Here is a 17583-nt window from a genome sequence, read left to right as displayed (position 1 = left end):
AGGAGAGAGGAGAGGAAAATGCGTGGAAGAGAAAAGAACCAGGAGAGCAGATATGCCCAAGGGGAAGAGAAATCAAGGCAGCAAGGGTGTGCTGACTCTAAACCAGCATCAGGTTTGGATGGGATTAAAATAGAATTTGGCCGGGCTCCAGAAATATTGCCCCGGACCAATTATGTCTCACCAGGACCCCCGCGGAGAATAGCTGAGTAGTGCTTTATTATTAGCATTTTTTTAAAACCAACAAACATCTAATTTTAGACTTTAGCTGTGACTTTGGCCTTAAACTTAACACAAAGCACTCCTAAGCTGGACTTGGTCTTGTCCTTGGGTGTTAGGAGTTGTGAGCTCTGACCAAAGCCGGCTTGCGGCCTTCTCGTACGCTACCTCCCACGGTGTTGCACCAGGGTTTCCTGGAGGGATCCGCACCACTAAGGTATGGGGAAGAGAAAGCTGCTAATTCCTGCAGCCCTCCAGAGGGTTGCCTGGGGTGGAGAGGAGGCTAAGTGTTCCGGCCTGCTCGGAGGGGGCAGGACGAAGTTCCAGCCACGCGGGGGAAAGAAGCTAAGGAGGCTGAGGGTGGTGGCTGAACCTCCTCCCGTGCCAAAGCGCCTGGAAGGAATAAGCAAAGCCAGTTCAACCTGCTCTGGCATTGCAGCTGGTGGGGCCACTCAGGATGACTGGTCAGCTTCTCAGAGCTGCGCCCTAAGGAGGCAGGGTTCTTCAGGCAAACAGAAGTGACAGCAGACAGAGCAGGGAGTGGGCGGATGAGAAAGGTTTTAAAGAACTGGGACTTTGGAACCTGTAGGGGATCCAGCAAACAGGAGATTCAGGTCAGAGCTGTTGCTGCCGTCTTGAGTTGCTAAGGCTGGGAAATTAGGTGGATTTCTGGAATTCTGGAAGTAGAATTCCCTCTTTGAGGAATCTCAAGGAAGCTCGTTTGGTTTTAAGGCCTTTAGTGATTACTCTCCATGTTCCAAAGAGTAATCGACTATATAAAGTCTATTGATTGTAAATGGTAATCACATTGAAAAAAGGCCATTATGGTAACATCTAGGCCAGTATTTGATCAAGCGACTGGTTAACCATCGTCTGGCCAGGTGGATACATAAGATCAACCATCAGGTACCCCAGTGGGGAGTGCAGTGGTTGAGTGATGGTCTAGGGGGAGGAGCAAGGAAGGACCCAGAAGCATTACCCCTAGAGAGCAGAAATAGTCATCGCTAAGTGCTTCCCTTGGGTGACGCTGTGCAGGGGCCCCTTGTGTGGTAACAGGTGTGACCTTAGGCCTCCATGTTCTGTTGGCCACTGGGATAGAATGGAAGGCTTAGCAGGTGCAACTTTCCCAGGCCCCCACGACAGGAATTCAATCTGACATGCCTGCCCCACCCTGCCTTGCATGTTCTTCCTGCTGTTAAACATGAAAAAAAGGGAGGAAGGGTAGGGGGTGATAACAGAGAAAGAAGACAAGATACCAGACACTAAGAGAATCGAGGAAAGGGGGCAAAGCAGGGACAGCGCCGAGTCAAGTCTAGAAGGGGGGCAGGTTTTCTCGTCTAAGTCCCCTGTACTGCGTGCCTGCCCTCCCGTCTGAGCCACAAGGGGATGTAGACAGAGATTCCCAAACTCAGCCCTCAGTTTCAGAGCCAGTGTGAGGACAGCATCTTCCCTGACCAGAATGGTGAGAGGAGCAGCCACAGCCTCTGGCAGCACAGCGCCCCCTGCGGGCCACTGTGTGCTAAGCACTTTCCCAGCAATATCTCCCTGACTGCTCAGCACTTGGCTCCACCCTCTTTGGACTCTGGTCAGTCTCCCAGGATGGGTGCCCAATAACTTGGCCAAGGCCACTCAGCTGTTAGGTGTCAGAGCCAGTTCTTTGTGATTCTAGGGCTCCAGGGCCTGAGCGTTCTCATTGTACAGGGGCTATGTGGGTGTGAAAGGGAGGGCTTGGTGGTGAGGCCTGAGCTGTTCGGGAGCAGTGACCACAGGCTCTTGCATTTCTCCTGCACCTGCCACCCTCCAAGCCTGCCTTGCAGTGTCTGCCTCACCTGGAGCGAGCTGCTGGGGACGGCCACTTCTCCGGCTCTTCCGGCTCTCCTCCCACCGCCAGCCAGATCTGGACACACACAGTTGGCTGAATGTGGTGCAGCCTCTCACAGGGCTTCCAGGCTAGAGGGTGGGACAGATGCACGTGAGAGGGCGGGGAGCGAAGGCACGAAGGTGTGAAGGGGGGGAAGGGAATCCTTTGGGAGTTCGCTGTCGTAGCTGAGTGTTGTGTATTGATTGGACATTATTGATTGGTAGAATTAACCAACATCCTCTTTACGTGACTATAGCAGATAGAAGGCTATGTAACTGAAGACGCAGAAGGTAACTCTTCCTTTTGATTCAAACTCGCACCACTTCTATCCCACTTCAGTAAACACTACGTGTTCTCCTTCTCTGTCCTTTTATTTTGTTGATTTTTGCTCTTCAGATTCAAGCACGCAGTCACTTCCTGTCTTTCTCATTGACTCGGCGGTCCTTCTTGAGCCTTTGGGTGGTACACTGTGGGTCACCAGGACCTTCACTGATGGTGGTCTTTGCTGCCAGCCTGTCACAGGACTGCTCATGGTTTACTAACTCACTTTGCCTTGAGCTTTCCCTCTTAGGAAGACCCACCTGAATGTGTGACCCTAATCCACAGGTGGAGGGGTGGTCAATTCTGGGTGACACCGTGGTGAGCCACCTGTGAGTTCCTTAACTAGTCCTGGCTGTGCTCAGCTTTGCTCATTATGTGTGGCCATTTGCCTGCACTGCCTGCCAGGGCTCTCCAAGGGGCACCTGCTCCCAAGCCCCTTTAGTATACCCAGGGGCGGGGGACGTGATGTGGATTCTTCTTGGCTGCCTGGATCACCGGCACCCAAGATCTTCCAGAGAAAGTCATTGATTGCATATTCGGGAGCAGCAGGGAAACACAGACTGCAGTGAGCGGTCACGTGGGGCTCAGACCCTCTCCCGGGAGGCGAGGGTGGTGAGAAAAGGCAGCTGGGCAGGGCGGACTGGGACAGCTCCCTGGCTTCTGCTGCCCGAGGGCTCTCCCACCATCAGTGCAGAGGCAGCTGCCGGGCAGCTGGGCAGGGGGGAGGGCAGCCTGGCTCTGCCTTACCTGCAGGGCCCACTCTTGGCTCATGATGTGGCCCAAAGCGGTACCCAGTGATGCCCGGGGGCCAGCACGGCTTCTCTCCTCCCCTGCATGTGGTCAGGCCCTTGCTGGCCGGGCCAGGAGCCTCACCTGCATCTGCCTCTCTGCTTTCCCGGTGGCTGGGTTCCCAAACCAGGGCTCCATGAGTGCACTGAATGGGAGGGGAGGCACAAGGGGCCCGCTCTCCCAGAGGCCCTCCTGGAGGAGGGCTACGTCACCTTCACTTAAATTTTTTTATTTTATTAGAGAGAGACAGAGACAGAGACAGAGAGAGAGAGAGAGAGAGAAAGAAATATCTTCCATCTGCTTGTTCACTCCACAAATGGCTGCAATGGCCAGGGCTGAGCTAGTTAGGTCTCCCACTTGGGTGGCAGGAGACCAGGCACTTGGGCCATCTTCTGCCGCTTTCCCAGGCATGTTAGCAGGAAGCTGGATAGAAAGCATAGCAGCCGGGACTTGAACCAGTGCCCATATGGGATACCAGCCTTGTGACCATTGGCTTAACCCATTATGCCACAATGCTAACCTTCACTTTTTTTTTTTAAAGTGAATATCCTTTAATTTATTTATGTATTTGAAAGAGAGAGAGAGCGCCCCAAAGAGAGATCTTCCATCTGCTGGTTCACTCCCCAAATGCCTGCAATAGGTGGGGCTGGGCCAGGTCAAAGCTATGAGCCAGGTTCTCCCAGTGGAGTGTCAGGGACCCAGGTACCTGAGCCAGCCTCTGCTGGCTCCCAGGTGCATTAGCAGGGAGCTGGATCAGAAGCGGAGATGGGACTGACTTCCAGCCGCTCCGGGATGGGATGTGGGCGTCCCAGACGGGGACTTAGCAGGCCCCCTTAGCTGCCCCACCTTCATTTCCTTCCGTCCTCTCTCGAGACCTCATGTGTCCTAATGCTTCTGGGAAGTGTGTAGACTGTTCTGTTCCTATCATGTTGGAAAACCTTCCGAGGCGGCCAGTGCCGGCAACTATCTCCATGCGTTGTATTTACTCCTCCAGCACTCTCCCGCTGTGTGTGTCGTCAGTGTCATCTCCCCCAGCCTCTCACCCCCTGCCCTGCCATTCTTTGTGCTAGCACGGGAGACAGAGCCCGAAGTGAGGGACTCGCCCCCAGACCACGTCTCCCGGCCACGGTGGCCCTGCCTGGCTCTCGTCTTCCCGTCAGTTTCCGCTTTGTAGCGCTGCTCCTAGCGAGGGTTCCTCCTTCCGCTGCCCCAGGAGACTGGCTGGACCCTCAGCTCTTACCCGAGCCCAACCGGGACGCAGGAGCGCACTCCTGTGCACACGACCCACTTCTGTGCTGGGGCCCTGTGGGCTGCAAGTCGGGCAGTTTATGTGCCTACTAGAATGGATATTACTATGGGTATATGTTTCTCATTAAGGTTTTAATGGCTTTAGGGTTACAAGTGGACATTGGCACCAACAGTTATATACAATAAATAAGTTTAAAAACCATAAACAGGCTCATATGCCCCACCGTGGGAAACAGTAGCTCTGAGTTCTGTGTGTGTGTGTGTGTGTGTGTGTGTGTGAGTGTGTGTGGGGGTCTGCTTTCCTCTGCAGATTTTACAGACAAGGGACCTTTTTTTTTTTTGGCTGTAATTTCTAAATCCCAGAAATGCCAAAGGACTTCAAAAAATACCATGGGAAAAGGAATCAGTAAGATATTTTTGGAGCCCATTCATGGTCTTTTAATAATATGTGTTTTCCATGAGCTAGTTGAAGGCGCTCTGGTGGCTAAGACTTTAAGTCAATCTTAACATCAACAGCATTAACTTCTTGCAGTCCTGTGGAAGAAGAGCTTCTGCTGTTTGCTGACAAAGCAGAAGTTCAGACTTCGAGAACAGAGAATAGGGTGGTCTCCTACTCCGTTAAAACTTCTGCGTCTCCATAACAGAGGCTTATTTAGAGTGTTGCATACACCTAATGCAACGCAGAGTGGTCACATTCAGAGCTTGTTTGAAATTCTCTCCACCACATAATTGGCTATGGGAGTGCACAGCTGGACTACGTGTAAATTAATAGCACCTACCTTCAGTGAGCTGATGTATGTAAAGCACTTAGTACAAAGCCTTGGATACAGCAAGGGTTCCTGGGCTTTTTAAAATTACTGTCTCCAGGGGCTGGTGGTGTGGCTCAGTGAGTTAAGCCCCAACTTGCGACACAGGCATCCAATATCATCAAACTGATTTGAGAGCCAGTTCAAGCCCTGGCTGCTCTGCTTCCAATCCAGCTCCCTGCTAATGTGCCTGGAACAGCAGTGGAAGATGGCCCAAGTGCTTGGGTTCCGCCACCTACATAGGAGACCCAGATGGAGTTCCTGGCTTTGGCCCAGCCCAGCCCTGGCTATTGAGGCCATTTGGGGAGTGACCCAGCAGATGGAAGATCTCTGTCTGTCTCTTCCTCTGCCTATAAAATAAATAAATCTTTAAAAGTAAAATTCCTGGGTCTGGCATTATGGTGTATCAGATTAAGTCGCTGCCTGCAAAGCCTGCATCCCATATGGTTTGAGTCCCACTTTCAATGTAGCTCCCTGCTAATGCATCTGGGAAAGCAGCAGAAAATGCCCCAAGTGCTTGGGCCCCTGCACCCTCATGGGAGACCAGTGAGAAGCTCCTGGCTCCTGGCTTTGGCCTGGTACAGCCTAGATATTATGACCATCTCAGGCGTGAACCAGTGAATGGAAGACTCTCTCTCTACCCCCCCTCCTTATCCCTCTCTCCCTCCTGTAACTCTGCCTTTCATTTAAATAAATAAATCTTTAAAAAATAAAATTCCTATTTCCAAAATAGAAGTTGGTTGCCTAGATTGAAATGCGCTGCTTGCAATGCCATCATTGTATCACAAGAGGGCAGTGTTAGAACAGAAAATGCAGGAGATGTACTTGGCATTGGAAATGGCAAGAAGTTTAACAATGTTGTTCAGCCATTTCACAAGATCAGTGAGTCCAGGCCCCGCTTGGATTTAGTTAATTCTGTCTTTTCATCTGTCACTGTGACATGATCTGGCACACTTTTGTCCAGTTTTGGAACAAGGCGTCTTATTGTTTTTTTCCCTAACGTGAAACAATGTGCTTTTATTTGTCTTCTCTTCTTGCCTCTACAACAAAGATGTTTCTAAGCACTGTGCTTCTGCACATAGCCTGTGAAGGACGGGCCTGTTTCTCGGTAGCGTGGCTCTCTCCATCGCTCTGGCCTCTGTGGCTGCCTCTCTGGCTCTTCCATTCACTCCTTTCGTGCCTTTGTTTTCAGACAGAGCACGCTGGCCCTCTGAGCACGTTTCTGATCACATTCATTGAGCTCAGCGAACGTGAGAGGTGCTAAGTCCTCAGCGGTGGTGTGTGACCTCTTGCTCCTCGTCTGTGTCGCAGTCCTGCTGTTTGCTGGGGACCGATGGGGAGTTTACTTAGCATCCTGCCAATGCACCCTGTATTCAGTTTTGCTGCCGTGTTAATTCTTTGTTTGGGTGGATGCAGAGCCGCACGCAGCGCTGAGCAGATGGACTCTGCTGAGCCAGGCTGGCCTCCCTGCTCCCGGGGTGAGAATGCTAATGAAGTCCAACCTCCGCAGCACTTCCCGGGCTCAGGCTGCATCCACGCTGCTTCCAGGCCAGGGCTGTTGTCTTTGCTGTTGGTTAGAAAACACGTTGGACTTAGGAGTGTGCTGCCTTCTCGCTCGGCAGTAATAACTCCTTGTGACCGTATGCACAATCTAACGTCGACAAATTCAGAGATTGGGTTCCATTACATTTTATTACTTAAAAGACTTGAAGCATTCACTGAATCCCAGCACTAAATTCAAACTCAGGAAATAAACTCAGGTGCAACAGAACTTAATGGCGAGTGTTGCCGACGAACCAAAAATAAAAATTGTAAAAGGATTTGCTTTGTAAGAAGTTAGATTTCTAGATCCAAAGGTTTAAAGGGCCAATTTGTTCCTTGGGTGTTAACCCAACATATATCCAAAAAAATTTGCCATGAGGCAGTTAGCTCTTCTTGAACCATTAGTGTGGGAATGAATTATATATGTGTCATAAAAAGATCTGATACCCCTTGAAATTATAGAACAGTTTTTAACAAATCTTGATATACTTACCATACAGAATTCTTATTTATCTCATTATCACTTTTTTTTTTAAATTTGCTTTATTTATTTGAAAGGCAGAGTGATAGAAAGAGGTGATGAGAGGAGAGAAAACGATCTTTCATCAGCTGGTTAATTCCCCAGATGGCAACAAAGAAGCCGAGAGCATAGAACTCCATGGGGGTCTCCCATGTGGGTAGCAGGGGCCCAAGCACTCAGGCCATCCTCTGCTGCTTTCCCAGACACATCAGCAGGGAGTTGGATTGGAAGTGGAGCAGCCAGGACTCGAATCCATGCTGAAATAATGGGATGCTGGTGAGCCAAGTGGCGGCTTCACCACTGTGCCACAACGCCCAGCCCCCGCTCTTTTAAATGTCCTTAGAATGTCCCTAACTTGCGAGTTGTGTGAGATGAATTTCAGTGGATGCTTGCAGAGATTATTTGCAGAAGGTAAGTTTCTTAGGTTGGACAAAATCTTAATTGTTAGCGGCACGTCACATTTGCCTTGCTTAACACCATTCTGGTTTTCATACCGTTGCTATGTTTACGGTGAAGCAAACAAAATGCTTCCAGTGAGGATGCCTGCTTTAAGGGAACCCGGTGTACCGTAATTCAGACGTACGGAGCAGATAAACCCAGGAGTGATTAGGTGCAGTACACAAGGATTCTTAGCTGCATGGCAAGATTGTCAGAAGGGTCCCTGGGCATCCCCCAGAGTGCAGATCAGTCAGACCACGGCCCTCCAGACTGGGGCATGCAGAGTGTCGGAAGCCGTCATGAGTTGGGGATTAATGCAGAAGGAATATAGAGATTCTCTGTCATTTAAATCTTGGAAAAAGCCTCATTTGCTTTTTAGAAACATGAAGAGCCTCCCCTTGTGTGTCAGTGTGGCTCCGTTAGAAATAACAGCTTGCATTATTTACAGAGCAACCACCGTGTGCCGCAAACTGTAAGAGTCGGTCTCTTGATAGTATTTTATTTCTGTTGCATACTGCTAACACTTTTATTTTGCAAATAAGGGTAGCGAGGCTCCTGCAAGTGTTTTGTCCACAGCCAAGGGCTGGAGATGGACAGAGACATCAGGTCTACCTAAGTGCATGCATTTCCACCCTGCTGCTGCCCGATTTCCCTCCTAAGGCCCAGGGGTGGTGACTCTGAGGGTCCCCAGGGTGGTCCCTCCTGTGGGACATCTATCTGTTTTAACTTCCCTGATAGCAGCTTCCAGGACCAGAGATAACCATGCCCTGCCTGTGCCACACCTGACACACACCGGGCTGGGATCCTGGTCACGGCTTCAGCAGGGCCTCCCTGTGGGGGCTGTGCATGGTGGAGGTGGAAAGTGCCCAGAGAGGTGTTCAGGCTGTGCTGGGCGGGAGGTGGAGAGACAGCCCCTCCGGGTCAGGGTGGACGAGGTGGCGCAGTGGTGGGCGTGGCAGCACCACCAGGGAGGGGTGGGACCCAGGCTGTCACAACGAGACAGGGCCACTTGAGAGGACTTGGATGGCAGCCAGTGAACAAGGCCGACTCACACAGATGAACCAGCCCCTCCCACAGAGCTCGGAGCCCAACAGGGCCAGAGGATCCAAGTGGGGAAAACAGAAATGTTGATTTGGGTCTTTTTTATTGTGTTTTAATTTATGTATTTGAAACGCAGAAATCTCTCTTTCACTGGTTCACTTCCCAAATGCCTGCAACAGCTCGGGCTGAGTCAGCCTGGAGCCTGGAGCTGGAAACTCAGTGCAGAGGTCCCTGGTGGTGGCCAGGAGTCAGGACCTAGGCCATCACTGCTGCTTCCCAGGGTGCACGTTAGCAGGAAGCTACGGTCAGGAAGTGGAGCTGGGACTCAAACCCAGGCACTCTGAACTGGGATGTGGGGCCTCCCAAGTAGCATTGTTAACGCACCAAAGGCTACCCGATTCAGTTCTTAGCTACTGGCTTCTGATTGGTTAGATTCCTTCTGATGAGTCGGTGCCTCAGCTTGCAATGCATTCGATCCTCTAGAGAGGGTCCAGTGCCCACAATACTGGCACTGGAGGAACAGAAGGAGAATGGTGCCAGATGTTTATATTTTCCTGATGATTTCGGTTTATTATGTATCCAATAAAGATATAGATGGGCTGAATGAGACGAGAACCTCTATGGATTTTCCCACTGAGCCTTGGCACTTCAAATGACAATCTAGGAAGTGGGCAGAATCTTCACAAAGTTCACAGAAAATGCACATCTTTTAATTCCATTATTCTCTGAACTTTTGGAAGTGCCCTCGTATGTGGATAGGTGATGAGACCTACTGCTTTCTAGTCTCTGCCCCTGAACTTAGTGGGCACAGTCCTGGGCAAGTTACAAGACGTCTCTGAACCTGACTTTGCTCAACCTATAAAATAGCAACAGGAGTTCTGATGGTGCAGGGCTGTCTCGATACTGCAGGTGGAGTAGCTCCAATCTGAATATCTAAAAACAGCCCCAGAGCTGAAGCTTTCTGAGTACCAACAGGACATCACAACTGGGAATGCCCCACTGGCCTCATGTGACGTCATGGTGAGAATGTGCTTCAATGTATACAGACATTTGTCATTCACAAAATTATTAAAAACATTATATGAAACCGCCTAGAGGTAGGACCGGGCGTTAAGACACCAGTTAAGAGGCCCACATCCCATATTGGAGTGCTTGGTTTCGGCACCTAGCTCTGGTTCCTGACTCCAGCTTCTTACTGATGCACAGCCTGGCTGGCAGCAGTGACGTCACCTGTGTGGGAGACCTGGATTGAGTTTCTGGATACCAGTCCAGCCTTGCATGTTGTGGGCATTTGGATAATAAACCAGAGGATGTCTCTCAAGCAGATGCATGTTTGAGATTACCTTGAGCTCGTGTGTATAAGGTGTGGATTAGAGATAAGGTGCCAGCAGCCAGATTTCTTGAGCTCCAATATGTCTCGGTTTGTATATGCAAATGGTCCCAAATCCAAGAAAAAAAAAAAAAAATCCGAAACCCTTCTGATCCCAGACCTTTGGCTGAGGGCTATTTAATGTGTGCTGTGAGTGCACCCCGTATGGGAAGCGCGTGTTTTGAGTCAGGCACTGTGCAAAGCCCTTAAAGCGCACGATCTCATTTTTCGTGCTGAGAATTGAGTGAAGCATTGCAGTGATGCCACGTGGCCCAGGGCAGAGCCCAGTGCTCCCCTCGCACACCTGCAGGTCCCATGCGTGCCGCAGCATGGAGGATGGGCGTGATCACCGGTCAGTGGGGAGTTCAGTGAGGGCTAGGGAAGAGGTAGCCCGGTGTACTGACAGGTAAGAGAGGGCCAGATCAGATTGGAGGCAGACAACACATCAGTGACTTTTTTCTTGGGCCCATGACTCCTTGTTTTGTAATAGAATTGGACTTGAGTGGCTGAATACGTTTTACTAACATCATGAAATCTTTTGGCTTGTCACCAGCTCAGCTCTGGCTGTTGCGGTTATTCGGGAAGTGAACCAGTGGAATGAAAGACTTCTCTTTCTCTCTGGCTCTACTCTCTGTAACTCTGTCTTTGAAATCAATAAAATAATTCTTCAAAGAAAATGTTATTGTGGTGTAAAATTTTTGAAATCCGTGCATCATTTTGTCATAATACATGTTTTCCATCAATGTTTAAAAATTCCCTTGTCTGTTCGTTCCACTAAATGAACTAACATTTGAATGTGGATTCCTTTATTTGAGAATTACTTCCCAAGCACCTGGCAAGGCCCCACCTGGGTTTCGAACGTGCAGAAGGCCTAGCACCTGTGCACCATAAAGACAAGGCTCAGTCTTTGGAGAGAAAAGTCCATCTTGGCACTGTCTCCTGCCCTGTGCCCATTCACTCCAGTGCCCCCACCTGTACCTCCCAAATCCATTCAGATTTCTGAGTAAATCTGTTCTGAAAACTCCATGAGTTGAGTGAAAGCGGAGTTTGCACTTGCAAGTATTACTCCTTGCACGTGAGATTCTCCAGTCTGAATCTTTGGATGCTACCTTGTCACTGTGACTCCTGTCCTCGCATTGGAGTGGAGCGAGGGTGAGGGAGGTGATGGGGGAGGGACTGCTCCCAAGCTCCATTCCGGCCAGAGTCTCTGGGCTCCTGGGACAGTGGCTGAGGCTGGGCACCCACTGGCAGGGGCCTCCCCTTGCAGACAAGGTCGCGATACAGCGAAAGACACTGACAAGTGCAGCTGGCAACAGCACCTTGCCTTGAGCTGTTACATGGGATAAGGCCTAGGCTAGAGTGAAACTCTCCAGCGAGCAATCCAAGAATGAACCCAGTCTTCTGACTGCATTGCAGCGCCTTCTGCTGGCAAAAGAGAGGCTCATGTGGGTTTCACAGCCCATGTCTGTCTTTATGCACACGCTGCACAAGTCAGGCCGGGAGGTGACCAAGAGAAGGCGAAGTTCACGGGTAAACTGTGTGCTGAGCTCGTGAGTAACCGAGGTCTTCATGGTGCTTTTGCAGCATACAGATAACCACGATTTGTAAACCATGTGGGTCTTGGCAACTGCATTCCTACGGCCCATCTCTTTTGTGTTTCAACATGGAATTTGACACTGGGATGTACGAAGTAGGCAAATGGATTCTTTCTGAAGGGTTCGGGTGATAGAAGGCTGGAGCAGGCTAGTGGGAGACTCGAGGAGCTGCTCATGTTGAGAACTGGTGAAAGCCTACCTGATCCAGCTTGTGTTTTTAGTAGAATTTTTTTTTTTTTTTGACAGGCAGAGTGGACAGTGAGAGAGAGAGACAGAGAGAAAGGTCTTCCTTTTGCCGTTGGTTCACCCTCCAATGGCCGCCACTGCAGCCGGCGCACCGCGCTGATCCGATGGCAGGAGCCAGGATCCAGGTGCTTTTTCCTGGTCTCCCATGGGGTGCAGGGCCCAAGCACCTGGGCCATCCTCCATTGCACTCCCTGGCCATAGCAGAGAGCTGGCCTGGAAGAGGGGCAACCGGGACAGAATCCGGCGCCCCAACCGGGACTAGAACCTGGTGTGCCGGCGCCTCAAGGTGGAGGATTAGCCTATTGAGCCACGGCGCCGGCCTGTTTTTAGTAGAATTTGAAACCCACCCAGGGGTACTTAACTCACCGAGTACTGATATTTCAGTTCTGGGGATATTTGGCTGGAGTTGTTTGCAACTGCCTTCCTGGCAAATGTATCAGCATGCTCTTCTTAAATTCTCCTTTGATCTTTTATTCTTTGCTGAGATAGTATTGATTTTATTTTCCTGAGCATAATTTTATGTGGTAATATCTGTGCAGAAACAATTTGCTATGGTTCAAGGAACTGGATTCTTATGGGCATTTGTCTCAGTAATATGATTACAGAGTCACTAACTTGATCTTAATAACATTTGCCTATTATATCGGGGATTAGATGCATGAACGGAAAACTACCATCTAACTCAGGCTTACCCTTGTGGATCTCCATTAGTTTATAATAACTTGCAAAATTAACGTCCAGGTGATTTCAAGTGGCTATTTGCATTGTTTGAAACTAGTTAGGATTAAATTCAAACATTATCGCGAACGTTGCATGCAAGGGTGAAATTACTTTTTTAGTTTTCTTTGAGAAACTTTTTAATCACCAGTTCATGATACTTTATAGACCTGCCAGCCACATTGGCTGCTGTTGTTACCCTGTTATGGCTGCAGGGGGCAGCATGATACCAAAATCTTGGAATCCATAGTCTGTTGGGCCACATTGCTTACTAACTCTGTGCCCTGGGGCCCTGCAAATTCACCACTCTGCCTCTCAGTTTTCTCATCTCTTTAAGACAGGCAGACATGATTACATCCCTCTTCCAGTTTCCTGTTTAAATGTTGTCACTGTACCCTCTCACTAAAAAAATCAAGTTCCCTTCAGTAGATTTCTCCTCTGACAAAGCAGATGGTAGTTGTGTAAAAAGGTAACAAGATTATTGCTAGTACCCTTCTTCATAGTAGCCTCCAGCTAGACATACCCTCAATGCCCACCAAAGGGAGAATGGATAAGCAAACTGCCATAGAATTGGAAACTACTATCAGTACAGGGAAAAGACCAGCTACCTGTCTGACAATATGGGTGAATCTTACAGCCATGGGACTGAGCAAAGAAGCCAGACACAAACAAGAGTGTATGGCCTGGTTCTTTTCTTTTTTTTAAACACTTATTTATTTATTTATTTGAAAGGCAGAGCTACTGAGAATGAGGAGAGACAGATCTTTCATCTGCTATTTCACTCCTGAAATGGTGACAATGGCCAGGGCTGGGCCAGGCTGAAACCAGGAGCCTGGAGCTCCATCTGGGTCTCCTCCATGGGTGGCAGGGGTCCAGGGACTTGGGCCATCTGCTGCTGCTTTCCCAGGTTGCAATAACAGGGAGCTGGGTCAGAAGTGGAGCAGCTGGGACATGAACTGGTGCTCACGTAGGATGCTGGTGTCACGGCAGAGGCTTAACCCACTGTGCCACAATGCCGGCCCCTCCTTGGCTTCTTTTCCATGAAGTTCTACAGCAGGCAAGCCTCCCGTGAAAGGACAGGAAGCAGAGCAGTGATGACTTCTGAGGGAGGTTACGTGGGAGTAGAAGGCGTGAAAGGAACGAAGGGTGTCTTGATTTGGATGTGTATTGGTTAAAACCTGTTGCACTGCACAATGAAACCGGCTGTTTTACTTTGTGTAAACTGTGGTTCAAAGAAAAGACAACTTGCCCAGCCCGTAAATGTCTCCTTTAGTAATGGCTGGTTTCTGGGCTCCTCAGGATGCGGTGACCATCTGTACCCTGGGAATCGGGACAGCCTTCGGCGAGTCCATCCTGGACAACACGCCCCGCCATGCGACCATCGTCACCAGGGAGAGCAGTGAGCTGCTACGCATCGAGCAAAAGGACTTCAAGGCGCTATGGGAGGTGAGCCCGCGGCGTCGCTGTCAATTCATGCAGTCTGGAAAAGCAAGGGAGCTGCTACGTGGATAATGGCGTTACTGTCAGGCCTGAATGTGTCTGTTCTGAGCTGGTAGATGGAATTTAATTTTCCAAACTTGTTTTTGAAATGAGTGAGTGAAAAAGCCATTTTGACACGACATCCCCCTTTTTTTTTATAATTTAGTGCTTGCTCAATTTTCTGTAGTTTGACATACCTTATAATTATTTCTTGAATGACCATCGAGTGTGTTATGTATTTTCTCCCTCCTATTTCACAGATGTATTCTTAACCAGGGGACAAAATACTTTGACATTTTCTTTTGCATTTTAAAAATCATTGCTGACATGCTCGCTGGAAAAGAGTAACGAATGGGGTTAACATTGGCTTCATTTAAATGCTTTTTAAAGTGGTGTGCTCTATAATGAGGTATGGGAAATGGAGGTGTGCAAAGATGGCTGGGGACTCGCCAACTTCAGAATGTGCAGGGACACAGCAGTGGGTGCACGTGGCGGGCCCTAGCATTTACCGATTCTGCATTTGCTGATGCTTACCTGTCTCCCTGAGGGTACCGGGCTCACTGATGAGACATACAGGGAATCAATCATCTAATATGCACTATTGGCAGGCCGAACCCTTCTAAAGGCCCAACTAGGCCTTGCATCTTTTATTCACATTTCTTTTCCGTTGTTGAAGCTCCTTGTCTTTGTCCTTAGCTCTGCGTGTTGAAGTGTTACCACATGGAGCTGGCAGGCTTCTCCACTTGTCCCAGTGTGGCTAAGATTTTCAACTTGATCTAAAAAGAATTTTGTGTAATCAAATAGTTTCCTCCAGAGCCAAACAAATGACAGATGCATTAAGGGAACCAACCTGCAGGTGAATGAGTGATGCTTTGCCTTAAAAGTCACGCGAAGCCTTGGAAGGCCTGGCTGGTGACACCTGGGACTTTTATTCTTGGCAGTAGTGAATAAATTGCAGGGTTGCTTGTTTGAAATGCTTCTCTGAGAAAATATTAAAGAGCTCCAGCAGTTCTGTAAAGTTCAGAGACAAAAGGCAGTTTTAGGAGAGGAAAATCCAAAGTCGGTTCTTGTGAGGTGTGTGTGGAGAGGTTTCCTGTCAATTAAAAGGGACCAAGCTTGAGGCAAATAAGCCTTTTTGGATCTTTCATTTTAAAAGATAAACGGCAAAGTCTTTTGCAAGAAAGGGAATTGGAAGGATCAGTTGAAGAACGGGAGATGCTTCTTACCCGGGGTGTGTGTCATTATAACCACGTTTGCTGTGAAGAGTTGGATGGCTGCTCAAGGAGGCTTTGTGGAGATATTAAAAAAAATTATTTTAATTAGGAGCCCTCAGTGCCGAGAAGGAACGTCTTGAGAGGTTGCTACCTGTGAGCATTCAAACAAACTTGTTACTAAAAAATTTTCAAACAGAATAAAAGAGAAGCGTCTGATGAACATTGACTCAGCTCCATGTAGTGCAGCGGTTGTCAGCATATGGCTGTATTTGCCTCAGCTTTGTTTCGGGATGGACCATGTAGCTGGAAGGTAGTCATGGCATTCCATCCTCAATAAACAGCAGGTATCTCCAAGGAGCTGCCATGTCCAGCTACGTACACATAACACACCTACAGTGTATGCTCATCTGTCAACCAACAGTAGCTCAGAAACACCTCATTTGGGGTACGCTTCTCATGTGCCCAAACTTTCCATGAATTTCTTAATTTAAAAAATCTATTTATCTCATTTATTTGAAAGACAGAGACAGACACAGGGAGAACTCCCACAGACTGGTTCATTGTCCAAATACCCGCATCAGCTGGGTGTGAACCAGGCCAAAGCCAAGAGCCCCAGAAGGCAATCCAGGTCTCCCCTGCAGGTGGCAGGGCCCAACAAACTTGAACTCTCAGCTGCTACCTTCTGGGTTGTACATTAGCTAAGCTGGAATCAGGAGTGGAGCCAGGACTGGAATCCAGGCACTCCTATGAGGGATGTGGCAGCTTCACCATTACAACACATGTCTACCCCTGTAAGTTTCTTTTGTAGCTTGCTCTTTTTTTTTTCAAACCATGCTCCACTGCAGAACCATGTGTTATAGGTGATTGCTGTATCTCGGTCTCTCCCTCCTCTCTTTCCCTCCTCTCCCCATTCCTCGTGGCACTGACATGTTAAAACGGCTGGGCCACTTTTCTGCACTGTCAAGATTTGTCTGTTTTTCCCAGAGAATCCGTTTTCACACCTCTGCCCCAGGGTTTCCTATAAATGGCATTTAAGGACTAAGAGCTTATAGCGATGGAGCTGGAACAGTTTTGGCAAAAAAGCACCAGGGGTGAGGCTAACACAGCAGCAGCAGCCTGGTGTCAATGCCCCACTGTTCCTCTCTTGGGTCAGTTGTATCTGAGTGCATTTTAGAACTGTAGGGGCCGGCGCTGTGACGTAGTACTGGTAAAGCCGTTACCTGCAGTGCTGGCATCCCATAAGGGGCGCCAGTTTGAGTCCTGGCTGCTCCACTTCCCATCCAGCTCTCTGCTCTGGCCTGGGAAAGCAGTGGAAGATGGCCCAAGTCCTTGGACCCCTACACCCACACGGGAGACCTGCAAGAAGCTCCTGGCTCCTGGCTTTGGATCAGCATAGCTCCAGCTTTGCGTCCATCTGGGGTGTGAACCAGCAGATGGAGGACCTCTCTCTCTCTTTCTCTCTCTCTCTCTCACTGCCTCTGCCTCTCTGAAAGTCTCCTTTCAAATAAATAAATAAATCTTTTTTTTTAAAAAAAAAAACTGTATTATTCCACGGGGACTTCCCTTAGGGAAAAAGCCAGCAAATGAGAACATTGATCTTGAAATTGAAACCTTGTCCTGTGTTTTGTAGCTGCCAGGGTCCGCCCTTCATTTGTATCCTCAGAGCTGATACTTCTGGGGTCCAGACTCCGGGAGTCATGTAGAGCCGAGAGGCTGGGTAGTGTTTGGGAGAGGATGGATAGAGTTTGTCATCTGACTTCTGCTTTTCCAGAGATCTCAGTGTGTGCAAGAGATGAGGGAGGTACTTGCCATTATCCACCAGTTCATGAACCTAAGAGCAGAGTGAATTCGGTGCTCGATCAACATTGTAAAATGACAAAACCTCTACCAATCCCATTGTCTAGTGGTTTTTAATGAGAACTGTACTAATGGGCATGCTTGTGCATATAGAGCACATGCTAATACTAAGAGATTGTGCAATTCTAAAGTACTTTATGAAAACAAATGTTTGAATTGTGTTTAGTTTACTGTTGGTTTATTCAACAAATACTAAATATCTCCTGTGTGTCAAATATCAATGAACGTAATTAACAGAATTCCTGCCATCAGGGCAAGGGATTCTGTTTTACTCACAGGGGACATAAAATAAACAAGTCTTAATATCATTTCCGAGCAGAACAT

At 48.8% G+C, this 17583-nt stretch overlaps 1 protein-coding gene across 2 annotated transcripts in view; it reads left to right on the top strand.

The window, feature by feature from the left end:
* The window catches only part of RAPGEF4 (Rap guanine nucleotide exchange factor 4), a 328804-nt gene that overhangs the window by 62669 nt on the left and 248552 nt on the right, over positions 1 to 17583 (top strand). For both annotated transcript variants that reach the window (XM_070070679.1, XM_002712290.5), the window contains exon 4: positions 14009 to 14155. In XM_070070679.1, the coding sequence (XP_069926780.1) occupies positions 14009 to 14155 (147 nt within the window). The remainder of the gene's footprint in view (positions 1 to 14008; positions 14156 to 17583) is intronic.

This window comes from Oryctolagus cuniculus, chromosome 3 (assembly GCF_964237555.1).
Source record: "Oryctolagus cuniculus chromosome 3, mOryCun1.1, whole genome shotgun sequence".
NCBI lineage: Eukaryota > Metazoa > Chordata > Mammalia > Lagomorpha > Leporidae > Oryctolagus > Oryctolagus cuniculus.
This window is presented reverse-complemented; position numbering and strand designations above follow the sequence as displayed.